The sequence below is a fragment of the Microtus oregoni genome, unplaced genomic scaffold (genome assembly GCF_018167655.1).
Source record: "Microtus oregoni isolate MIOR12 unplaced genomic scaffold, Mior012 000052F_000, whole genome shotgun sequence".
In the NCBI taxonomy this organism is placed as follows: domain Eukaryota; kingdom Metazoa; phylum Chordata; class Mammalia; order Rodentia; family Cricetidae; genus Microtus; species Microtus oregoni.
The window spans coordinates 82026-104427 of NW_024543812.1; the positions used below are offsets into that span (position 1 = coordinate 82026).

The 22402-nt window shown below is 37.4% G+C and overlaps 1 protein-coding gene across 6 annotated transcripts in view; it reads right to left on the reverse strand.

Moving 5' to 3' along the window:
- The window catches only part of LOC121437340 (phospholipid-transporting ATPase 11C), a 179123-nt gene that overhangs the window by 40451 nt on the left and 116270 nt on the right, over nt 1–22402 (reverse strand). For all 6 annotated transcript variants that reach the window (XM_041637221.1, XM_041637219.1, XM_041637216.1 and 3 more), the window contains 4 exons: nt 18529–18792; nt 15063–15237; nt 10876–10978; nt 9443–9588 (listed from right to left, as the gene is read on the reverse strand). In XM_041637221.1, the coding sequence (XP_041493155.1) occupies nt 9443–9588; nt 10876–10978; nt 15063–15237; nt 18529–18792 (688 nt within the window). The remainder of the gene's footprint in view (nt 1–9442; nt 9589–10875; nt 10979–15062; nt 15238–18528; nt 18793–22402) is intronic.

The window sequence follows — 22402 nt, forward strand, 5'->3', positions numbered from 1 at the left end:
CCCTCCTCTTGCCAGACGCATGCCCAGGCCAACCCACAAGGGACTCTCCACATATGTCAGTCTGTACACCAGCTTCGTGGAAACCAACTGGGCAAAGAATGGCAGGTTAATTTCACTCATATGCCTACTCATAAAAAACTCTGTTATCGGGGGCTGGAGAGATGGCTCAGAGGTTAAGAGCATTGCCTGCTCTTCCAAAGGTCCTGAGTTCAATTCCCAGCAACCACAAGGTGGCTCACAACCATCTGTAATGAGGTCTGGTGCCCTCTTCTGGCCTGCAGGCATACACACAGATAGAATACTGTATACATAATAAATAAATATTTAAAAAAAAAAAACTCTGTTATCTCTTAACACTTGTGGACACTTTTACAGGATGGATAGAAGCGTTTCTAGTCACCAGGGAAACAGCAGATGTGGTGGCTCAGGTACTCCTAAACCACATCATTCCTCGGTTTGGTGTCCCATGAACCATCCAGATAGACAATGGGCCAGCCTTCAATTCCAGGGTCATGGAGCTTGTGTCAGAAGCTCTCAACATCTCCTGAAAATTCCATACCACCCATCCACTATCCACAATCCCCGGGAAAGGTGGAGAGGGCCAATGGACTCATCAAACAACAGCTAATCAAGCTCTCCATTGAACTCAGGTTATCTTGGCCCTCCCTTCTCCCCACTGCTCTTAACTCACCTCAGGGCCACCCCACGTTCCCCTACATGCCTGAGCCCTTTTGAGCTGCTTTACAGCAGGCCCCCTTCTCCTTAAACATCACCTTCCTGTCCAAACTTCTCCACTGGCGGGGTACCTACCCTATCTCTCCCTTTTAAGGTCCCTTTTCCATTTACACGCTGACAGTTGTATCCCTACCCCCACACCAGTGGACCCTAATGCCCCTAAATCTGCCATGCTCTCCCCAGGGGACAGAGTACTCCTCAAACAGCTAACTCCTAGGTCTCTTGAACCTCAATGGACAGGACCTCACACAGTAATCCCCTCAGCTGCTAAGCTCCTGGGACGCCCACGCTGGTACCATCTCTCCAGGATCAAGCATGCACCTACTCAGGACACTTGGTCTCTCCAGCACACAGGATCTTCTACCCTCCGATTTTCCAAGATGCCACAATGAAGGGCCTACCTGCTCCTCCTCATCCTGGCACACTCATCTTTGGTGTTAACAATATTTTTTCCTAGACACCTGCCTTCTCACCTCCCCCAAGGAAGAGATGCCTGGTGTCTCCAGGATGATAGTACATAGGATGCCTTTCCAGCCACATCTCTCACTGAGCATGGACGCACCAACACCCAGCTCTCCCCTTCCCCATGTAGTCCCATGCTCACAGGAAGTAGCCAGACTTGAGTCAACGCTCCTTTTTCCTAAGAGAGCCTAAATGTTAGTCAAATATCATCACCTCAGCTTCCTGTTACCCCTTATACAAACAGTCTGGAATGTAAGTCCCAAGTCCTGATCTCTGGCCTCTATCTTTGGAGGCCAGGTCCTTGTGCCCACCAAGCTTTGACCCCTCCCTGGAGGAGGGTCAAGACAGCCTGCCAAAATCTTGACCATTCCCCCAGTCTATTAAAACTGCTTTCCCGGAAAGTTCCAGCATGCTCCCCCACCCCCCACCCACATAGTCGCATTTGTGGCTTCCTGGTTCCCCCCCCTGGGGCTGCCTGAGAGCATAGGAATCCCATTAAACCTGGATATTTTTTAATTTGGCTTGTTGTGATTTGGCTTGATTGGGGTTTTTGCATTGGCAGAGAGCTTGGTTTAGGAAAATCCCTAACAAAAAGGAGGGAAGGGGATACTGGGGATACTAGGAACTAGCCACACAGCCAGCCACAGATAAAGTAAGAGTGAAAGGAAAATATACATAAGTAAGAAGACAAAAGCCCATAGGCAAAGGGTAGATAGGATAATTAAAGAAAAGCTGTCCAGAAACAAGTCAAGATAAGGCCAGGTGATTGTAAGTAATAATAAGACTCCACATGTTATTTATTTGAGAACTGGGTGGTAAGCTCCTCCAAAAAGCCAAACAGCACTACGTTTTGGTATTCCAATATAGGGCTGGAGTAAAAGAAAATGGACAACATAACAGAGTAAAATTTCTTTGCAAAGTAGTACATTTCAAAGTAACCTGGTTCTATTATGTGAGGAAGATTGAATAAAGAAACAAACATAGATTTGTAGCTAAATTACTCCATTAATAGGGAAAGAATTTGAAAATGAAATGGTAAGAAAATGGGGCTGGGAATGGAAAGGCTAAAATGATGGCTCAGCAGCTGAATCAGTTGATTCAGCCAGAGATGAGTTCCCATTGTCCACATGGACATCTTACAATGTTCTTAATTCTCGCTCAGGATCATCTGATACCATGGGCACCTTCAATCATGTGCACATACTCACACACATATTAAAAATAAATCTTAAAAAAAAGAGGGAATGCCTTTTTAAAAGGTAAGTCAAAGGCTGTTAAAAGATTAGAAATCCTTTTTGGACAAAGGACAGCTGTATATAATGAATAGTGTTGAGTCAGTAGGGTAGATAATAAGGAACACAGAAGGCATCACCTACATAAATAATCTCTGATACACTTTGTTGTGAATGGGGAGATAATTTTTGAACACTGGTCAACATTTGGTAAGTTCAGGCTTGTTTTGTTCTTTTAACAGAGAATTCATTCCATCTGGTGGTAGATGCTTGAATTGCAGGGCAAAATCCAACCGGGGACAAACCAAGCTTTTTGGGAAGAGTCAGATTAGCAAAGAAATACATGATAAATCTTCATGGGAACCTTCTATTAGGGGAAGGTCAAAAAATAATCAGTGATGCCAAGCCCAAAAGACCCTAACTCTGATGAAGGTTCCTGGATTTAACCTTTGTGGAAATATACCTCTCATATTTCTCAGCTGTAGAACCATGACAGCATTTCCTTGAGATCTATTTTTTTATATATTTAAAATTGAGATACTGCAACTTGTCTCATAGGAGGCTTTTGATGATTAATTAATAAATTAAGTGCTTCTGTCAAACAATAAACTATTTTACACACATTGGGTTCAATTAATAAAATCATAATTATACCTTTTCTTTTCAATGTTTGGCCCAACAATTAGTTAATACAGACTGGCAAGGCAGGGCTGTTTTTGTTTTTATAGCAAATCTGGCAACCTAGCATCAGTGTTTTACACACACACACATATACACATATATGTATAAATATGAAAAGAATATCCATATTCTTATATATAAGCTATACAGCTTCCTTTCTATATACACACACATGTGTTATTTCTAAACATTCTCCTTTATTTTATTTTTATTTATTTATTTTTGGAGACAAGGTATCCTCATGTAACTCAGGATGGCCTCAGACAAGAGATTTACTTACCTCTCTGCTTCGTGAGTGCTGGGATTAAAGGTGTACCTGCACCAGATTAATTTTTAATTTTTTTATTTAACAAAAGCATAGATGGGAGCCTTGGCATCTGGTGCTATATATACCACGAAAAATTATTGATGATGACTCATTTGATGGGCCATAGATGACAAAATGAATGAAGTGAAACAGTAGACGGTAGACAAGATGGTGGACATCATGGTAGGCTTGGGCTGATGGATTATCTAGGGAATAATCTGGAGAAATCTATCAAAAGATATGGGTGATGGACACAAAATATCTAGTTTAGTTCAAAGTAAAACAGAAAACCTTGGAAATAAGATCAGAAAAAAAACAAAAAGAGTCTGACCTGAAAGGACAGCATAGTCTGGGAAACTTCCCTCCTTTCTGTTAGTGATCACTGAAACTTGACAGAGAGCCTCAAAAATTGGCACAATACTCTCAGCAAAAGACATTTATAATAGAAAATAAAGTTGGAAGAAAGGAGACAAAAGTTATGCATGGGGATTTCAAAGAAAAGGTTTTTTTTTTTTTTTTTTTTTTAAAAAAAATACCCCTTTCTTTGGCAACTAACTGGAACAGTTGTAAAACACCATTTTAAAAGACTCCTGCCGAGTTGATGGCTTTGCACCCTCTGGAAACTAAGAGTAAGTATTACAAATATATGCTGAACCTAGCCAGCAGAATACCTCTCTACACTATGGTGAAGAAACATTGCTTCAAAACCTCATAGTACCCAGCTAGATGAAAACCTGGTCAGAGACAGTGGTGAATACAGACAAAGGTTCCAAAGCAGAATGCTCAACAGAAACAGTTAAATGAAATAAGTAAACAGAGGATATGAAAATACAATCCAGCAAAGAGTTAGAAATGCTAAATAAAAGAACAAGTTGAATACTGAAAACAAAAAATTCAATAAGTCAAATTAAAAGCTTCTTAAAAAGTCTTACCAATAGAATGGATTAAAGGGAGGACAGAATATCAAGGCTTAAAGACAAGGTAGAGGAACTGAAACACAGAACAATGAGAAAGATAAATAAATATGAAGGCAGAGTAATGAATGGCTCAGTGAGTAAGGGCATCTGCTGTTAAGCCTGGCAACCTTAGTTAGATACTCAGGACAAAGATGGTAAAGGGAAAGAAGTGACTTCAAGATGTTGCAGTACTTGTGTGTGTGAGTGTGTACACATACACACAACTGCAAGAAAGAACATAACGTCACCTATAAAGTCAGGTTCATTTGAATAATACAAGGTCTCTAAACAAAAACTTTGACCAGGAGATCTTCTAGAATGATTCATTTCAAGCCCTTAAAGACAACAATCAACCAAATTGTTTCCAACAAAACTAACATAATTGAAGGAGAAAGAAAAGTTAATTGTGATAAAAACAGAATAAAAGAATTCATAACCACTAAACAACCTACACAGAAAATACTGGAAGGAATCCTTTGGATTGAAGAGAAAGATAAACATGACCACAAGTCTATAGAAAAGAAACAACAGTTAAGCAAATAAGGAATAGTAATAAGAGGAATGAACATACTTCAATAATAATAATACTTATGTCTCAATTCCTCAGCAAACAGACACAGATTAGAAGATTGATTTAAAAATGGAATCTATCCATTTTTTTTTGCCTCTAAGGAATACATCTCAGCATCCAAGATAGATACAATCTTAGGTGTAAGGATAGAAAAAGGTATTCCAAAAAATATACTTAGGGAGAAAAAGCAGCAATACCAAAACAACAATAAAAGGTGCCTTTAATACTCTACTTACAAACAAATAATTATTCTTATTTAAAAAGGTATGTGTTGAGAGGTGAGGAATGTCTGGGTTAAATGACATCACAGATCAAATGAGTTTAACTGTTTTCTATAGAAATTCTATGTGAACATAGCAGAATGTAGTATTCGCAGCAGTCCACAGACCTTTCTCTTAAATAGAACATACAGTAACAATAGGATACAAAGTCAGTTTTTTTCCCCCCTGAGACAAGGTTTCAGCCCTGGCTGTCCTGGAACTAACTGTGTAGACCCCGCTGGCCTCAAACTCAAGAGATCGGCTTGCCTCTGCCTCCTGAGTGCTTGGATTAAAAGTGTGCACCACCACCACCACCACCCAACTCAAAGTGAATCTTAATACATGGAGGAAAATTAAAGTAATTTCTTATACTTTAACTGACAAAAATAGACTACAACTAGATACCAATATCAAGAAAAGCTATAGAACATATACAAAAATCACAGACATTAAAAAACACTGAGCCAGGTATGGTTGCACATACCTTTAACACTAGTACCTGGGAGACAAAGAGGTGGAAGAAGGCTGATCTCTATGAATCTCAAGCCAGCCAGAGGTACACAGTGAGTTCCAGACCAGCTAGAACTACACAGTGTGATTCTGTCTCAAAAACAAACAAAAATACTCTATGGAATGATGAATAGGTCACTGAAAATCAAGGAGGGAATAAAAAAAAAATCAGAGATCTGAATGAAAATACAACATACCAAGACCTATAGGTTAAGTAGTCCTAAGAGTGAAATTTATATCTTTAAGTATCTGCATTTAAAACATAAGATGGGGCTGGGGATTTAACTCATTTGGTAGAGTACATGTTCAGCATGTGTAAAGCCTTATGTTCAAACACCAACACCTCATAAACTCAGAATGAAGACATACACCTGTAATCACAGTACCTGGGAATTAGAGACAAAGGATCACAAATTCAAGGTCATCCTCAGCTACATATTTCAAGGCCAGCCTGAGATACATGAGACCTTGCTAAAGAGGGAAAATCAGAGCTCTCAAATAAGTGACAACGTACCTTAGGGTTTTGGAAAACCAAGTCTAATCTGAATTCCAAAGACATACACAAAAATAATTTAAAGTCAGAAATTTCTGAAATGGTCAGGTGCAGTAGCACACTTTATACTTTTAATTCCAGCACTTGGGAGGCAGAGGCAGGTAGATTTCTGTGAGTCTGAGACCAGCCTGGTCTGCACAGGGAGTTTTCAGGTTAACCAGGGTCATATATAGTGAGAAACTGTCTCAAAAAATAAAAAAAAACAGTGCTCACTTCAGCAGTACGTTCACTAATACTGAAAAAATCCAGGAAATTGTACAGGCCCCGCACAAGGATGACATGCAAATTGCAGACAGGTGAGGCCCCTGTGAAGTCAGTGTGGAGAAATTCCAAAACGCTAAAAATAAAACTACCAAATGACCCAGCTATAGTACTCCTCGGCATATGTCCAAAGAATGAGAAAACCTATTCCACAGATACTTAGCCATATTTATTGCTGCTCTATTCACAATAGCTAGGAAACAGAAATAACCTAACCTAAATGTCCATCAACCAGTGAATGGATAATGAAAATGTGAGTATATATATACTATGGAATACTATTCAGATGTAAAGAAAAATAAAACCATCAATTTTGCAGGTAAATGGATAGGACTAAATCCAGAGAGACAATTATCACATATTTTTTCTCATGGGAGGCTCTTAGTTCCAAATCTTCAGACATGAGTACATATCCTGGAGTAACTGTAGAAACACAAATGTAAAGAGGAACCATTGCTAGTGTTGGTGAGTTTGGGGAGTCATATAGAAGGGAATACAAGTACAAGTGATCTGATTGGATAAATGAGAAAAATGGGGGCTCTAATTTGGAGGGAGGGGAGATAAATGCAGGAGAAAGAGGAAGAAAGGTGAAGTTTTAGCAGGGAAGTTTGAAAAAGTCATAAGGAATCATACTGTTAATTATATACTTAAAAACCTATAAAATATGTAAGTCTGTGTATAAATATGCATATACAGTTTAAATGAAATTTTCTAATCTGTGCTGACAATGCTCCTTCCAAGAGCCAAAGACCACCTAGCAAAAAACCTCAATAAAAGGCATGAAAAGCCCTCTTTTGAGTTGTTGGTCAGCACTGTCCAAAAACAGTCTATTGCTATTTGGTTGTCTCCAAAAGGTGGAAGGATTAAGCCCTTATTGCTGAAGATACCATACACTTCAGACAAAGGGCCTGGAAGCTGGAAGCCCCTGAGTTGGAACTGACCTGAATGTCTCTTCCCTGAGGAATAGCATTCAGAAGGCACCATGCAAGGTTCCAAAGGAGGGAGGCAACCTATAGTCTTACTGATCAATGATTTCTATGAACTATATCGAGAACCAGAATTGCTTAATAACCCTAAGGGTGCAGTGGTGGCCCACATACTTTGGTAGTAACCAACAGCTCTCTAATTGGCTTTAAGATACACTCAACAAGAAGGAAATGATGCCCGGTACTGGAAACCTAGCTAACTATTCAGGGCTAGTGAAGTCATGGGTCTTGGAGGAAAACATACAGTCACCACTTTACTAAATCAGCATTCTAACTACATTCTAAATATTTGCTCTTATATCCACAGATGCAGTATAGTCCTCACCTCTCATCAAACAAACTTATTTTAGAAATCGGTAGATAACATTACAGAAAACCACAAACAATCTAATGCACAGTTGTGGAGCTGAGTTTCGAATAGATACATTTACAAAACAACACCCACACCTAAGACCTAGGGAACACTAAGGAAGAGTGGGGGAAGACTGTAAGAGCCAGAGGATCAGGGAATTCGATGTGAGATTGCATCTCCTAGTAATATCAGAAGCTAACCCAGAGAATCTCACCAACATGATCACCTAACACCAGATGAACAAGGACAATAGCAATATACAAGCAAAAGTGGATGGAGAAAAGATCACGAAGAGTCAACCCTACATAAGGAATGCCAAGAGTGGAAGAAATAGTCTTTCCCAAGGAAGATCACACCAATTGGTTATCTAATAGCAAATGATCATCTCTGATCATCCACACACACACATACACAAAACAAACATTATCTAGACTGAGCAGGTTATATTCAGGAGCAGTAAAACCTTGGTTTTGATTCACAGAAATTAAATTGCAAAGCTCAGCACCGTAGTACACATCTGTAATTTCACCACCTTGGAGGTTGGGACAGGAGAAATGTGTGTTAGCCCTAGTTACATAAGAAGTTTGATTCTTGAGATTTCTGTCCGGTGCTCCCATGTGGGTCTCTGTCTCTGTCTCCTTTCATCGCCTGATGAAGGTTAATATTCATGAGGATGCCTATGTGTTTGTCTTTGGATTCACCTTCTTATTTAGCTTCTCTAGGATCATGAATTATAAGCTCAATGTCCTTTATTTATGGCTAGAAACCAAATATGAGTGAGTACATCCCATGTTCCTCTTTTTGGGTCTGGCTTACCTCACTCAGGATAGTGTTTTCTATTTCCAAATCAGGAGCAGAAGGAGACGGAGCACGAGCAAGGAACTCAGGACCATGAGGGGTGCACCCACACACTGAGACAATGGGGATGTTCTATCGGGAACTCACCAAGGCCAGCTGGCCTAGGTCTGAAAAACCATGGGTTAAATCCGGACTAGCTGAATGAACATAGCGGACAATGAGGAATACTGAGAACTCAAGAACAATCGCAGTTGGTTTTTGATCCGACTGCACATACTGGCTTTGGGGGAGCCTAGGCAGTTTGGATGCTCACCTTACGAGACCTGGATAGAGGTGGGCGGTCCTTGGGATTCCCACAGGTCAGGGAACCCTGATTGCTCTTCGAGCAGATGAGGGAGGGGGACTTGATCGGGGGAGGGGGAGGGAAATGGGAAGCGGTTGCGGGGAGGAGGCAGAAATCCTTAATAAATAAATAAATAAAATATATTAAGGAATATTAAAAAATAAATAAATAAATAAATAAATAAAAAGAAGTTTGATTCTTTTACTGCCAGCAATCAGGAGGTAGAAGCAGGCGGATCTCTGTGAGTTTGAGGCCAGTCTGATCTACAGAGCTAGTTCAGGATATCCAGTGCTATACAGAAAAATCCTGTCTTCAAAAACCAAAAGAAACAAACAAAAACAAATTGATTTAAATCTAGGCCATGTAGCAAGATCCTGTCTCAAAAACAATCCCCTGCAAAACAGCTAAATTATAAACATCTGATCGATCACATACCTTATAGAAGAAATATTGAACAAGATGTGCTATTCTCACATAATATAGATGTCCATGAGCCAATAGCAGTTTCTTTAAATGTTTAAATTTTGGGACAGAATAATCACTATTCCTGGCTGCTTGACGACCTTCTTTTCCTTTAATACCTAAAGAGAGAATATTTTGTATGGTGATAACTTTATAGAATGAGCAAATGCCTGGTTTGTGTTTATATTTTTAAGCTATTTAAATGCTACAAATCAAGTGTATACCTTATATTTACTTCTTTTAAAATAAAGAGTGGCTTTAAAAATAATACTGAGACTCACCAAATAAAAGTATGTTTAATTGATTATTAGCTATTTGTTAGTACAATATAAAACAATTAACTAGTCATTATTTTAATTGTTACAAAGCAAAACTTATCTAGTGGGGAAAAATCCACCTTAAAATTATTTAAGGCATTCCGTATGTGCTTAACTGTGCATAACACTAAACTAGATGTTATATTAAGGCAAGTCAGAGGTCTGGGTTTTGTGGTCAAAGAAATCAATGAGAAGACAGTGAAACCCTTTCACTATATGAAACTCAATAGCTACTCATGGATTTTATGAGTTATAGGCCATTTCCACATTGGGTAACCAATGAGAAAAACTTAGAATTCCATGCTAAATCATTCTACTTTTGAGTAGGAGAAGGAATTTTGGAATCTAAACTTCACTATATAATAATACAATATTTCAATTCTGTATGTGCTCCCAATCCATTGCCAAATGTTGCTGGGTGTGTGAATAATTAATAGCAATTGGGTGTGTGAAAACTTTGTGTAGGTTCCAGAAAAACTGTTGGTATAAGTCAACATAAGACTTCAACACCATAGCCCATGGTACCCATAAATACCACTGTAGACAATGAGCCAGCCAGTGATAATTTCTTAACTTCTAACAGTTAACAATCTCGAAAAACAGAGGGAACAGTAATAGAGTAGGCAGCCTGGCTAAAGGTGTAAGAAATTAATAAAATTTCATGCATGCTGCCAAAATAGGAACTACTCAATTAATTGTGACACAAGGTTTGAAAAATCCATTTTGAAGTCAGGTGGGTGTGGTTCACATCTTTAATCCCAGCACTCAAAAGGCAGAAGCAAGTGGATCTCTGAGTTCCAGGAAAGCCTGGTCTACAGAGTGAGTTGAGGACAGTCAGGGATACACAGAGAAACCCTGCCTTGGGAAAAAAAATTCACTTTGATTGTCAAATACAAATACCCTCTCACCACTATGGGGAGGACCTTGGAATGGTCACTATTATAAGAAGTCTTTTATTATATTAACAGTTATTCACAAGTTCAAATTCCAGATGAGTAACTAAAACAATCTAGAGTAAGACTGATTTAACCTAAAAAGCAAAACTGCCAATGATACCTTATAGAGGCCATCACATTAAATGTTTCTTACCTATTCCCACATGAGATTCCAAAATCATACTGACATCATTGGCACCATCACCTATTGACAGTGTTATAGGGCTGCCTTTCAAGTTCTTCACCATTCTGACAATCTAAGCATAAAATACAAGAGACAGAAAAATCAAAAGCAGAATGTGTAGTAACTCACTGGGGTTTACTGTCATTAATAGGTGTAATTGGAGGATTTCCAAACAGAAAGTTAGTTTGCATACATGTGTGAGAGTCTTAAGTTATCAGGTGTGAAGTAACATAGTCATTTAAAATGAAACACTAGCACCCCATTTGTTTCTAGGTCTGTACATGCATAAATGTTCAAAACCTTTCTTGACATGCTTACTAAAGATTGGCACGTTTCCTTCGTTTGCCATCTTTTCCCGTGTTCTTTTTAGATTATATTTTTAATGTGAGAGTGGAGACCATAAATTGGATTTGAGGTAACATGTACAAAGCTACCAGAACAAGAATGGAATAATCAGAATAGTGTTTTGGTTATCTCTTAATCCTTTCTTTCTGAAGACATTCCTATCTCCCTTTAGAATACCCCAATGGTAATTATGGAACATATATGCTAATCTTATGCACCTATTATGCTGCCAATTACATTTTACTAACTCTCCTCACCACACAATATGTTTGTTTTCTCTTACAGGTAGCTACATTTCAAAGGAGGTATCTTAAAAGAGGTGAGATTTGCAGAAAAATGCTACAAATTCAGTCACTTTCTAAATAGTAGCTCATCTAGATGTGAAAACATTGAGTGTGATTCAATGCTGTGTTAAGGGCAAATACTTAATAAAAAATGTTTACCTATAGTGTTGTTCAATGATTTCTGCTTTAGAGGTCTCCAAAACCTCATGGAAAGTTTCTTGGGGAAAATACTTGAGTCAAAGCTGTTTTTCCACTGTTTCAGATAGTCACTGTTTGACATCTACTCTCAAGACTCCTTGGAATTTAGTAGCCTTAACATGATATGTAAGTTTCAGCTGCTAAATAATGCTTTCCAAAAAGTTTGTCCCCTGATTTATCTAGTTGGTTAGCATAAATAAAATTCATTTTCAATATAATGAAATGATTACAAATAATTTATGCAAGTAAGAGACAACACAGCATTTCTTTAAATAAGATGCAATAAGTTTTTAGCTGCGTTAAATCATTTAAAAAATCCTACATGTCCAATTTCATTCAACATAAAAATGAAGTGAAATGTTAGCATTTGCATGACCACTCCAATTAATTTGGTTCCTATTAAGAACTTTACAAAAGATTGTCAGAAATACTCTCTTATTCCTGTAAGTGAAAGAACTAAGGACAAACTCAAATTCAGTTTTAATGGGCTATAATAATGTTAACTAATTTGCCCTTGGTATACTATGTGCAGCAATAATTTGTACCTCAAGGATTAAAAATTGCAGCCTGGAAGGCAATATAATTATCAAGGTGACAACCTTTTCAAGAAAACTATAGGTTAGGTTGAAAGATTATAATTTGTACTTGTAGAAAATAAAAGGATTTGTGATTACTGACTGTAGAGTCACAAATGAATTGGTAAGGTAAATATATAGTTTTTCTCTAATCTTTTCAAGTTACCCATGGTTTTTATCCAAACTGTAGGTAGGTTTCAAGAAAAAGTTAATTTAACTAAAAATAGCTTTTTCATTAAGTATAAATAGATGCAAACTACTATTCAAAACAATATACTAATAACAAAAGAGGTGTGGTCACTAGAAAGCATGCAAATAAAAATAGAAATGAATTATAAATTCAAGTATATAAGGTAAACAGATAAATAATAAAGATAAAATATGGTATCTATATAGGAGTACATGCTATTATCCAGTATGATCCCTGATATCCATATGGAGGAGGGTAGGAAAAGACTTCTGCAAGTGGTTTTCTTATCTTTACATGTGCACCAAGGTACACATACCACCCAACAAACAAACAAATGTGAAAATTTTCCATATAAGAAAGCTTATGATATCAAAAAAGAGGAAAGTATTTGCCGATTAGGCATTATTTTATGAAAGAAACCATGATTAAAATAATGAAATACTAGTAGAATTTGTACGTGTAAGGAAATAATAAGGTGTTTTCAGAGAAAATGAATGATATCCAAAAGGCACACAGGGAATTAATAATAGTAACCACTCATAAAATAGGTCTGGTGTGACTAGATCAATGAATTTTCATGTATAGATCATGAATTCAGATCAACATGGAAGAATATTGTACAAGTAGCAGTAAGTACAGAAGTGATGTGGGAGTGTCATATATCAATCTGTTGATTTCATTGGCTAATTAATAAACTGCTTGGCCTGATAGGTTAGAACATAGGTGGGTGGAGTAAAAAGAACAGAATGCTGGGAGGAAGAGGAAGTGAGGCAGATGCCATGCTTTCCTCTCCAGGGCAGACGTGATGAAGCTCCAGCCCAAGATGGACATACGCTAGAATCTTCCTGGTAAGATGGGTTAGTCAAGATGTGAGAGTTAGCCAGTAAGAGGCTAGAGCTAATGGGACAAGCAGTGTTTAAATGAATACAATTTGTGTGTTGTTATTTCGGGTATAAAGCTAGCCGGTGGCCAGGAGCCGGGTGGTGGAACACAGCCCGTAGCTCCTACTACACAGAAGGCACTGGTAGAAAACAAAGTGAAGAGGAAATAAAAAGAAGCTAGGAAATTACAAATAAAGTTTAACGAGATACTCAATGTCTGGCTCTGGAAAGAAGTGAGAAGAAAGGAAAAACAAGTAGAAAAAAAGTAATAAAATGTACTAGAAAACATACTTGGATAGCTAAAGCCACATACAAGAATAAAGCATGAGGGCCATCAATAAATAAAGGTTTTGAATTTAGAAAGTTGAAACTATAGTAAGCTTGGTTATAGAAATAATAGGAGATGTTAAGGAAAATGATGGTTAAGCTGCAGAGAAGGCATAGCTGGGACAATAAGGACAACCCAAAAAAATGGATCTATAATAGAACCCAAAGATTTGGACAGAAGATAATGACTCAAACATTGTGTATATGAACATAAGATACTAAGAGAAAATAGTCTAGAAAAAGTAATTATAGTGACAGATATAAACTACATTGAGACCTGAACCACAAGATACACCATCTTCTGGGGAGGGGAGAAACATGAGCAACATCAAAAGGTTCATGAAAATGGAAGCGATGACAAAAATAGGCAGAATAAACAAACAGACTATAATATGATACACAGGGAACAATGTAAAATGGCCCTAGTAACAGGAATAAACTGTTCAAGAAAACTCTAAGATCTATCTTAAGATACTAGAATTTAACGTGGTAGTAGGCAATCCAAATGGAAATGTCTAGCAGACAGCTAGAAACAGGAGACATAATCTTAAGGAAAAGCCAAGACTAGAGCTGTATCAATGGAAGGAAGAGTTAATCCAGAGAGAGATAGTCCATAAAGTGAAAATCAAAGGAAAACTTTACCATAGAAAAGAAAAACTATTAAGGAAGTTCAGGGTAATGGGCCAGAGAGATGGCCTAGTAGTAAAGAGCACTGGCTGTTCTTTCAGAGGACTCAGGTTCAATTCTCAGTACAAACGTGGGAGCTCATGAATGTCTGTAACTCCAGTTTCAGGGGTTCTGATGCTCTAGTCTAGCCTCCGCAGACACCAGGAACCCAAATGGTGCACAGATATACATGCAGGCAAAATACTCACGCACATTAAAATAAAAATCTAAAAATACAGAATGAAACAAAATGAAAAGATGCTACACTGCCAAAGAGGGAGAATATATCAGCATTTTGGGCAAGCACAGAAATCAAGAAAGATTTTGAGGAGAATGTAAATGATAGTGTCAACTGTAGTAACGAAACCAGGAAAAAAATATTGCTTAAGGAATTGGGCCAGGTTTATTTGTGTACAAGCTAGCAGAATAGTAAGAGAAGAAAGATCAGGATACATAGGGTTAATAATGCCATGAGGAGGAAGGAACACCAGGCAGAGGCAGTAGGAACTAAGTACTCATTAGAGAAGTCTAGCAGGTAAAGAATTGGTCAGCAAGCTAGAGGGTACAAGGTACAGTACAGGTTTAAAATAATTTGGAAGAGACTTCAGGTTTGCTCACAAAGAATGAAAAGGCACGGAAATGAGATGTGTAAAGAGGATCCAGAATGGAAAATTAACTAATATCCACTTACCTGGGCTTTTTGTAATGGTGCCATCCGGCAGCAGAGCACTGCAGTACATTTCATACAGATTTGCAGGAAAATACTTTTATAGTTGTTTGAACTAGAGTCTTGACTAGAATTTAGTATGAGTGACAATGTGGAGCCATCAATGATTAATCCATATTCCTGATGTTCTGTCCATGCTCTGAAAAAGATTTAAAAATGTGTTTGAATCTATTATACAGTTAGAATTAACACCTTGACTTTTATTTTGTTTGAGACAGGTCTCGTAAAGATCAAGCTGATCTTCAACTCTCTCTGTAACTAAGAAGTTCCCTTTAACTCCTTGACCTGCTTGTCTTCCCTTCTTAAGTCCTGGGACTACAGGCATGCACCACCACACCCTGCTTGAGTTTGAGTTAGTTAATCACAGAGGTGAATAGCCCAGATGAGACAAGTCACCAGTTCTAGTTCTTTCATTTATTCATCCCAAAGAATGAACTGCCCCCAATGATAGCAATAGTGACTTTTAGTTAGAAAAAACTGTTTAATTAGGGAGAAAATGAAGATACTAGATTGCCAAAAGAAGAAATATCAGCATTTGGTGAACATCAGAGAAATAGAGTTGGTTTTTGTTTTTTAAAGTTTTATTTTGTGTGCACATGCATATTCACATGCATGGCACATGTGTGAAGGTCAGAGGGCAACTTTCTAGCATTTGTCCTCTCTTTTTACTGTTGGTTCTGGAGATTGAACTCAGGTTAGAAGGGTTTTATAGCAAGGGCTTTTAAACTGATGAGCTATTTCACTGGCCTAAGAAGGAGAGTTTTAGGGAGGATTAATTGATAATGTCAACTTCAGTAGAAAAATGAAGAAGAGAACAAAAAGAACAAAGTGGATTATGTGAAGTTTGCCTATTAAGAAGCCTATACAACAGAAATAACAGGGCACAAGGGGTTAACAGTGCTATGGGGGCAAGAACTGTTTCTAAGTTCTGAAAAGTATAAAAATGAAGGTGGTTGTGCAGTATGACTCTATAAAAAATTTAAAATAAGTCTTTTGAACTACATACAAATTAGTCAAACTACTGTGAAATGATGTAAAATTTGATATGAAGATAAATAATCAGTTAACCTGAAACTTTAGGGAAACAAAAGATAAAATGACTTAGGGGCAAATAAATATAGTATCTTTGCCTGAATGACAAGAGTATCGATAGAACTGGGTTTTTTCAAATAGGACAAAATAAAAGAACATTATATATCCGGGTGGTGGTGGGACATGCCTTTAATCCAGGCACTCAGGAGACAGAGGCAGGTGGATCTCTGTTGAATTTGAGGCCAGCTTGGCCTACAAAAAATGAGTTTCAGGACAGCAAGAGCTACACAGAGAAATTCTATCTTGAAAAACCAAGGGAAAGAAAGCCAACAATATATATACACATACACATACGCATCATTTAAATAAATAACATTCTATATGACCTATGGTTCTTAACCCTAGTTTACTTATATTTAAAAATAAACTGTCCATGCTTGGCTCCATTTGTAGACTAAGTAATAAAGAAAATATTGGGCACAAATTGGTACCACACAATTATATTTTAAAGTTTTTTTTAGGTAGTTTTAACGTCTAAATATGACTAAGAGGCATTTAGGTGCTAAGAAAACAAATGCAAAGAGAGATAGAGGTAGAAGGATCAAAAGTTCAAGGCCAACCAGGGCTACGTGAGCCCTTGTCTCAAAAAATCAGTTCCAAAAACACAGCCACAAAGTAGTCTCTAAAACAAAACAAAACAAAAGTAAAAAACAAAAAAACAAAACAACAACAACAACAAAAAACCCAACCAAGCAAGCAATCAACTAACCAAACAACGAAGTCATGAATATGGGTAAAAGATTTGTGGGTTGGAAGGAGGTGGTAACAGAGGTAGGGGATTTGTGTGGATCACAATTTGAATGCACATTGTGGTAGTTTGAGTAAGAGTGTCTTCAATAGAGCTCTGACATTTGAACACTTGAATTCCAGTTGGTGGCACTGTTGGGGGAAGCCTAGGAGGTGTGGCCTTGCTAGAGTAAGGACATCTTTGGTTTCAAAGCCTCATGCCATTTCCAGTTAGGTCTCTCTGCTTTGTGCTTGCAATCAAAAAATATAAGCTTTTAGCTTTTTGTTTGTGCTTCCATGCCTCTGATCTGGCACCACAGATTCTTATTCCTCTGGAAACATAAGTCCAAATAAACACTTAACTTCTATAAGTTGCCTTGGTAGTGGTGTTTTACTACAACAATAGAAAAGTGACTAATACACACACAACACAAGCATGAAATATCTCTGTCTCACACCCACACACTTAGAATAGACCAAATTCAATCAATTTTCTGTTACGGACTGATGTTACTGTATGTCAGACACTAAATGTTTAGAAATTGAGCTACTTTAGAATAAGCTTTTAAAGAAAATGAAAACTACTGTTATACTCCAGAAATCTCATTACTGATTATATATATAACAGCAAAATGAAGGTCAGAGACATATGCACTCTAGTGTTCATTTCAGCACTATTCACAAGCGCCCAGAGACGGAAACAACATAAGTATCTATCAACTAAGAACAGGTGAAAAAAATATGGGACATACATACATACATAGAATACCATGCCGCTACAAAAAATAAAATTCTGTCATTTGCAGCTACATAGATGACATGAACTCATTATATCATGTGTAATATAATAAGCAAATAAAATAATCCAGGTACAGAAAGACAAATCATATGTGATCTTATTCATATGAATCTCAAAGCACTGATTTCATAGAACTTGAGAATATAAGGGTGGTTATCAAAAGCTAGGAGAGTATGTGGATTTAAGAATGAAGAAAAGTTGATCAAAAATAGTAAGTAATACTTAGACAGGAGGAAGAAATTTTGGTATATTACTTATAGAGTGGGGTGATTATAGGTAACACTAATTTACATAAATTTCAAAATGTTAGAAGGGATGATTCCGAAAGTTTTTGCTATAAAGAAATGTGCTTTGGGAAAAAGTGTGTTTAGCCCTAATTTAAACATATAGTGTGTGCATGCATCAAATATTTCATTAACTTAGTATGTACAATTTTATGCTTTTAGTACTTGTGAATATAAATTCATTAAAAAAAAGGACAGAGAACTGGGGATAACTCAGTGGTAGAGTGTTTGCCTAGAATGTGTAAGGCCCTAGGTTCAATTTACAGCACTGCCAAAAAAACCAAAAATGAGCTTTAACACAAAATGTTGAGAAATCTAATTTTCTTTTACATTAAGAGAGATATAAAGTGACAAATGATCTCAAATGGACCATTAACCAAGTCCTCTGGGGAACGTTTTAACTTACAAGAATAAAACATCAACAGAGAATGATAAATTATGGCAAGTAGCGCCTTCTGCAAAAAAATGCAAATGTTATTTATTTACATTTGTATAAATGTATAAGTAAGAAATAGATGCACTTTCTTACTTTTTAAGGCTTCTAGTGCTTTTAGGAAATTCATGCAGCAACTTCTTACGATATTCTATTAACAATTCATGTAATCGATCTTCTTTCCTTTCACTTTCTTCAATGGTTTTTGTGGTCAGTTCCAGGAGCTCAGTATTGGTTTGGAAAAGGCGGCAGGCATAGCACGTGGATTTGGCTGTTTCCATCTTGTCTCCAGTAAGCACCCAGACTTTCAAGCCAGCTGCATGCAGAGCTTCAATGGTCTCTGCAGCCTGATCTTGCAGCCTACAAACACAAAGAAACCTTGTTAACTTCTAAATTTCATGACAGAAGTCTGTTGAAGCAAGCATTCTTACAGCTTACTAGCAATGCAAGTCTAGAATCCTGACTCCTTATCACCTTTGTTTTTGTCTCCGGTAGAGCTTCTCTTACTAAATTAAATTCTAAACAATGAAGTTCAGAAAATTTCATATTTCTTGAGGTAACTGGTACCTAGCAGCATAATAAAAATTGAAAATATAAAGCCAGGAGGGAGAGGCAGAGGCAGGTGGAGTTTTTTTTTTGTTTTTTGTTTTTTTTGTTTTTTTTGAGGCAATCATGGCATACATCTACAAGAGCTAGTTCCAGAACAGGTTCCAAAGCTGCAGAGAAACCGCCTCAAAAAACAAAACAAAACAAATAAACAAAAGAATTGAAACTATAAGCAAAAATATCCAAATATTCACCAAATGTCTTTATTTATTGTCACTTTAAGTGTATTTTCTATGACATCTCACCATATAATTCTTTTTTTCTCTTTTGAAACATGATCTCACTATGTAGCTCTGGATGTTCTGGAACTCACTATGTAGACCAGGCTGGCTTTGAATTTATAGAGATCCCTGCCTCTGCCTCCAAAATCTGGGATTAAATGCATGAGCTTTCAAGTCGAACCAACAAATTCTTAACATGTTCCAAAATGGAAAGAGCTAAAACATTCTAATTAGATATGGGGACTGTGCATAAATTGTTATCTTTGGGGAGCTTTTAAGATTAGGAAATCTGCTAAGTATGGTAGCTTGCCTTTAATCCCAGCACATGGGAGGCAAATGAAGGTAGATTTCTATGAGTTTGAAGTTAACATGGTCTCTATACTGTGTTCTAGGCAAGCCAGAGCTACACAGTTGATATCCTGTATCATAGAAAAGAAATAATAAAGAGGAAACCCAGTAATTTTTAATGATGATTTAAGAACAATTTTAAAAGGTAAAGGATAGAAGAATGACACATTCTTTAGGTTCTAAACTTTCAGTCACCAGAATAATCAATGAAATTTTACGAAAGAAATTTTGTTAATAGGAGGAAGGGAAAGGAGAATTTTAAGAAGTAGGAAAGAACAATAAAAGCTGAGAATATGATTAAAATATGTGTATGTATGGGAATGTCACAATGAAACTTTTTAACTTTTTGTAATATATGTTATTAAATTTTTCAGGAGAGAACTGGAGAGATGGTTAGGGGTTTAAAGCATGTATTACTCTTCCAGGGGGCCTTATTTCAATTGCTAGCATGTGTCAGGTGGCTCCCAGCAACCTGTGGTTCCTGCTATCAGAGATCAGATGTATGTCCTGCAGGGGTATTCCCACATACATGGAATTCTCACCACCCTTATCCATTACACACACACACACTTAATTCAAATAAAAATAAGATGAATCTTCAAAAAAATTTTAGGACAGAAGTTGAAGATGGAAAAGTTTAAGGGAAGATGAGAATGAATAAAAATGAGAATCCTCCTGAATATTAACCTTCATCAGGCGATGAAAGGAGACAGAGACAGAGACCCACATTGGGGCACCGGACTGAAATCTCAAGGTCCAAATCAGGAGCAGATGGAGAGAGAGCATGAGCAAGGAACTCAGGACCGCAAGGGGTGCACCCACACACTGAGACAATGGGGATGTTCTATCGGGAACTCACCAAGGCCAGCTGGCCTGGGTCTGAAAAAGCCTGGGATAAAACCGGATTCGCTGAACATAGTGGACAATGAGGACTACTGAGAACTCAAGAACAATGGCAATGGGTTTTGGATCCTACTGCATGTACTGGCTTTGTGGAAGCCTAGACAGTTTGGATGCTCACCTTACTAGACCTGGATGGAGGTGGGTGTTCCCTGGACTTCTCACAGGGCAGGGAACCCTGATTGCTCTTTGGGCTGACAAGGGAGGGGGACTTGATTGGGGGAGGGGGAGGGAAATGGTAGGCGGTGGCAGGGAGGAGGCAGAAATCTTTAATAAATAAATCAATAAAAAGAAAAGAAAAAAATGCGGAGCTATCAAGAACCCTTTGGATTACAGGATCAACCTGCCAGTAAGATATATCCATGATACAATATACTGTGAATGTGATTGACAGGCAGAAGCAACTGGTTTCTAGAAGTTATATCTGAGGGAGCTGGAGACATGGCTGTGGTTTAAAAGCACGGGCTACTCTTACTGAGGAGATTCTCAGTACCCACATGACATCTTTCAACTGTTGGTAACTCCAGTTTCTAGGGATCTGACAACCTCTTCTGACCTCTAAGGGCACTGCACACATGTAGCGCAACAGGTATACATGCAGGCAAAACACTCATACACAAAAAATAAACAAATCTTTAAAGGATTGTATTTGAGGGCCATTCTATGGAAGGAAACTCTTGTCAAAAGTCTGTAGCTGGGGAGGTCCTAGGCCCTAAGAGGTAATCTACTGGGATTTTTGTTTTTACTAAATGGAAATGGTATCAAATTGTCTTTTAAATATTTTTGTTTATACTCATAGATTAGTGCTGCTCTCAATATTGGTTATAGAAGATTCTCTTTGTAGTGGGTGATAGTTAATGAAATGACTGGTCAAAGTATGAAAATAAATGACAGTTTACAGCTCAGACTTCAATAAGAATTTTATATTATCCCTCTGTGGTTTAGGGAACATCTTGAAAGAGGGGGAGGAAAGAATATAAGGGCTAGAAGAAAGGAAGAGTACTTTGAACTGCTATCTTTTGGACTTGCATGGCCACTGCACTCAGAAATTCATAGCAGATGGGTTTACCTACACAAGATGGGACCTATCAACAATTCTCTCATAAGTAGGCAAGGAGCTCATATAGTTACTCTCTGAGGAACTACTGGCAATTAATTGTTGCTGAGGTAGGATATTCGTTTTCTTTAATGGCACAGTCACCATTAAGTTTTCCACGCTCAGGTAAATGATCATACCATTCATGCTCATGCAAGCAACGCTAACTGAAATCAGTGGGTTGCAAAAAACAAAATCAATCAATCAATCAATCAATCAATCAAACCAGAAAGACAGACAAGGAAGCAAACATGAAAACAGAAGGGTCAATGGGAGCAGGACTAGGATGAGAGAGGTTAATGGGGATGAAATAACTATATATTATATTATATTATATTATATTATATTATATTATATTATATTATATTATGCATGTATGAAAGTATCAAAGAATAAATAAATATTAACATAAAAATAATAAAAACTTTAATACTTTCAATTGGTTGAATATATCGGTAATTTTTTTCCATACTTAAAAATTTAATTAATGTATTATATGTGCATGGTTGGTTTTTTCTGCACATATATTTGTATGATATGTGCATGCTTGGTGTCCAAGGATGGTAGAAGGCATTAAGTTCCTCAGGACTGGAGTTACAGTTGATTACTGATACCATGTGGGTGCTGGGAATTGATCCCACATTCTCTGGAAAAGAAACCAGTATGCCAAACCATGGAGTCATTTCTCTAGTCCTTTCTTTGAAAACTTGTAAAATACTCAAAAGTTAAAAAAATATTTCAAGCACATCACTAAGTCTTAAAATAATGTCTGACAGATCTCATCTTATATATTTGTCTT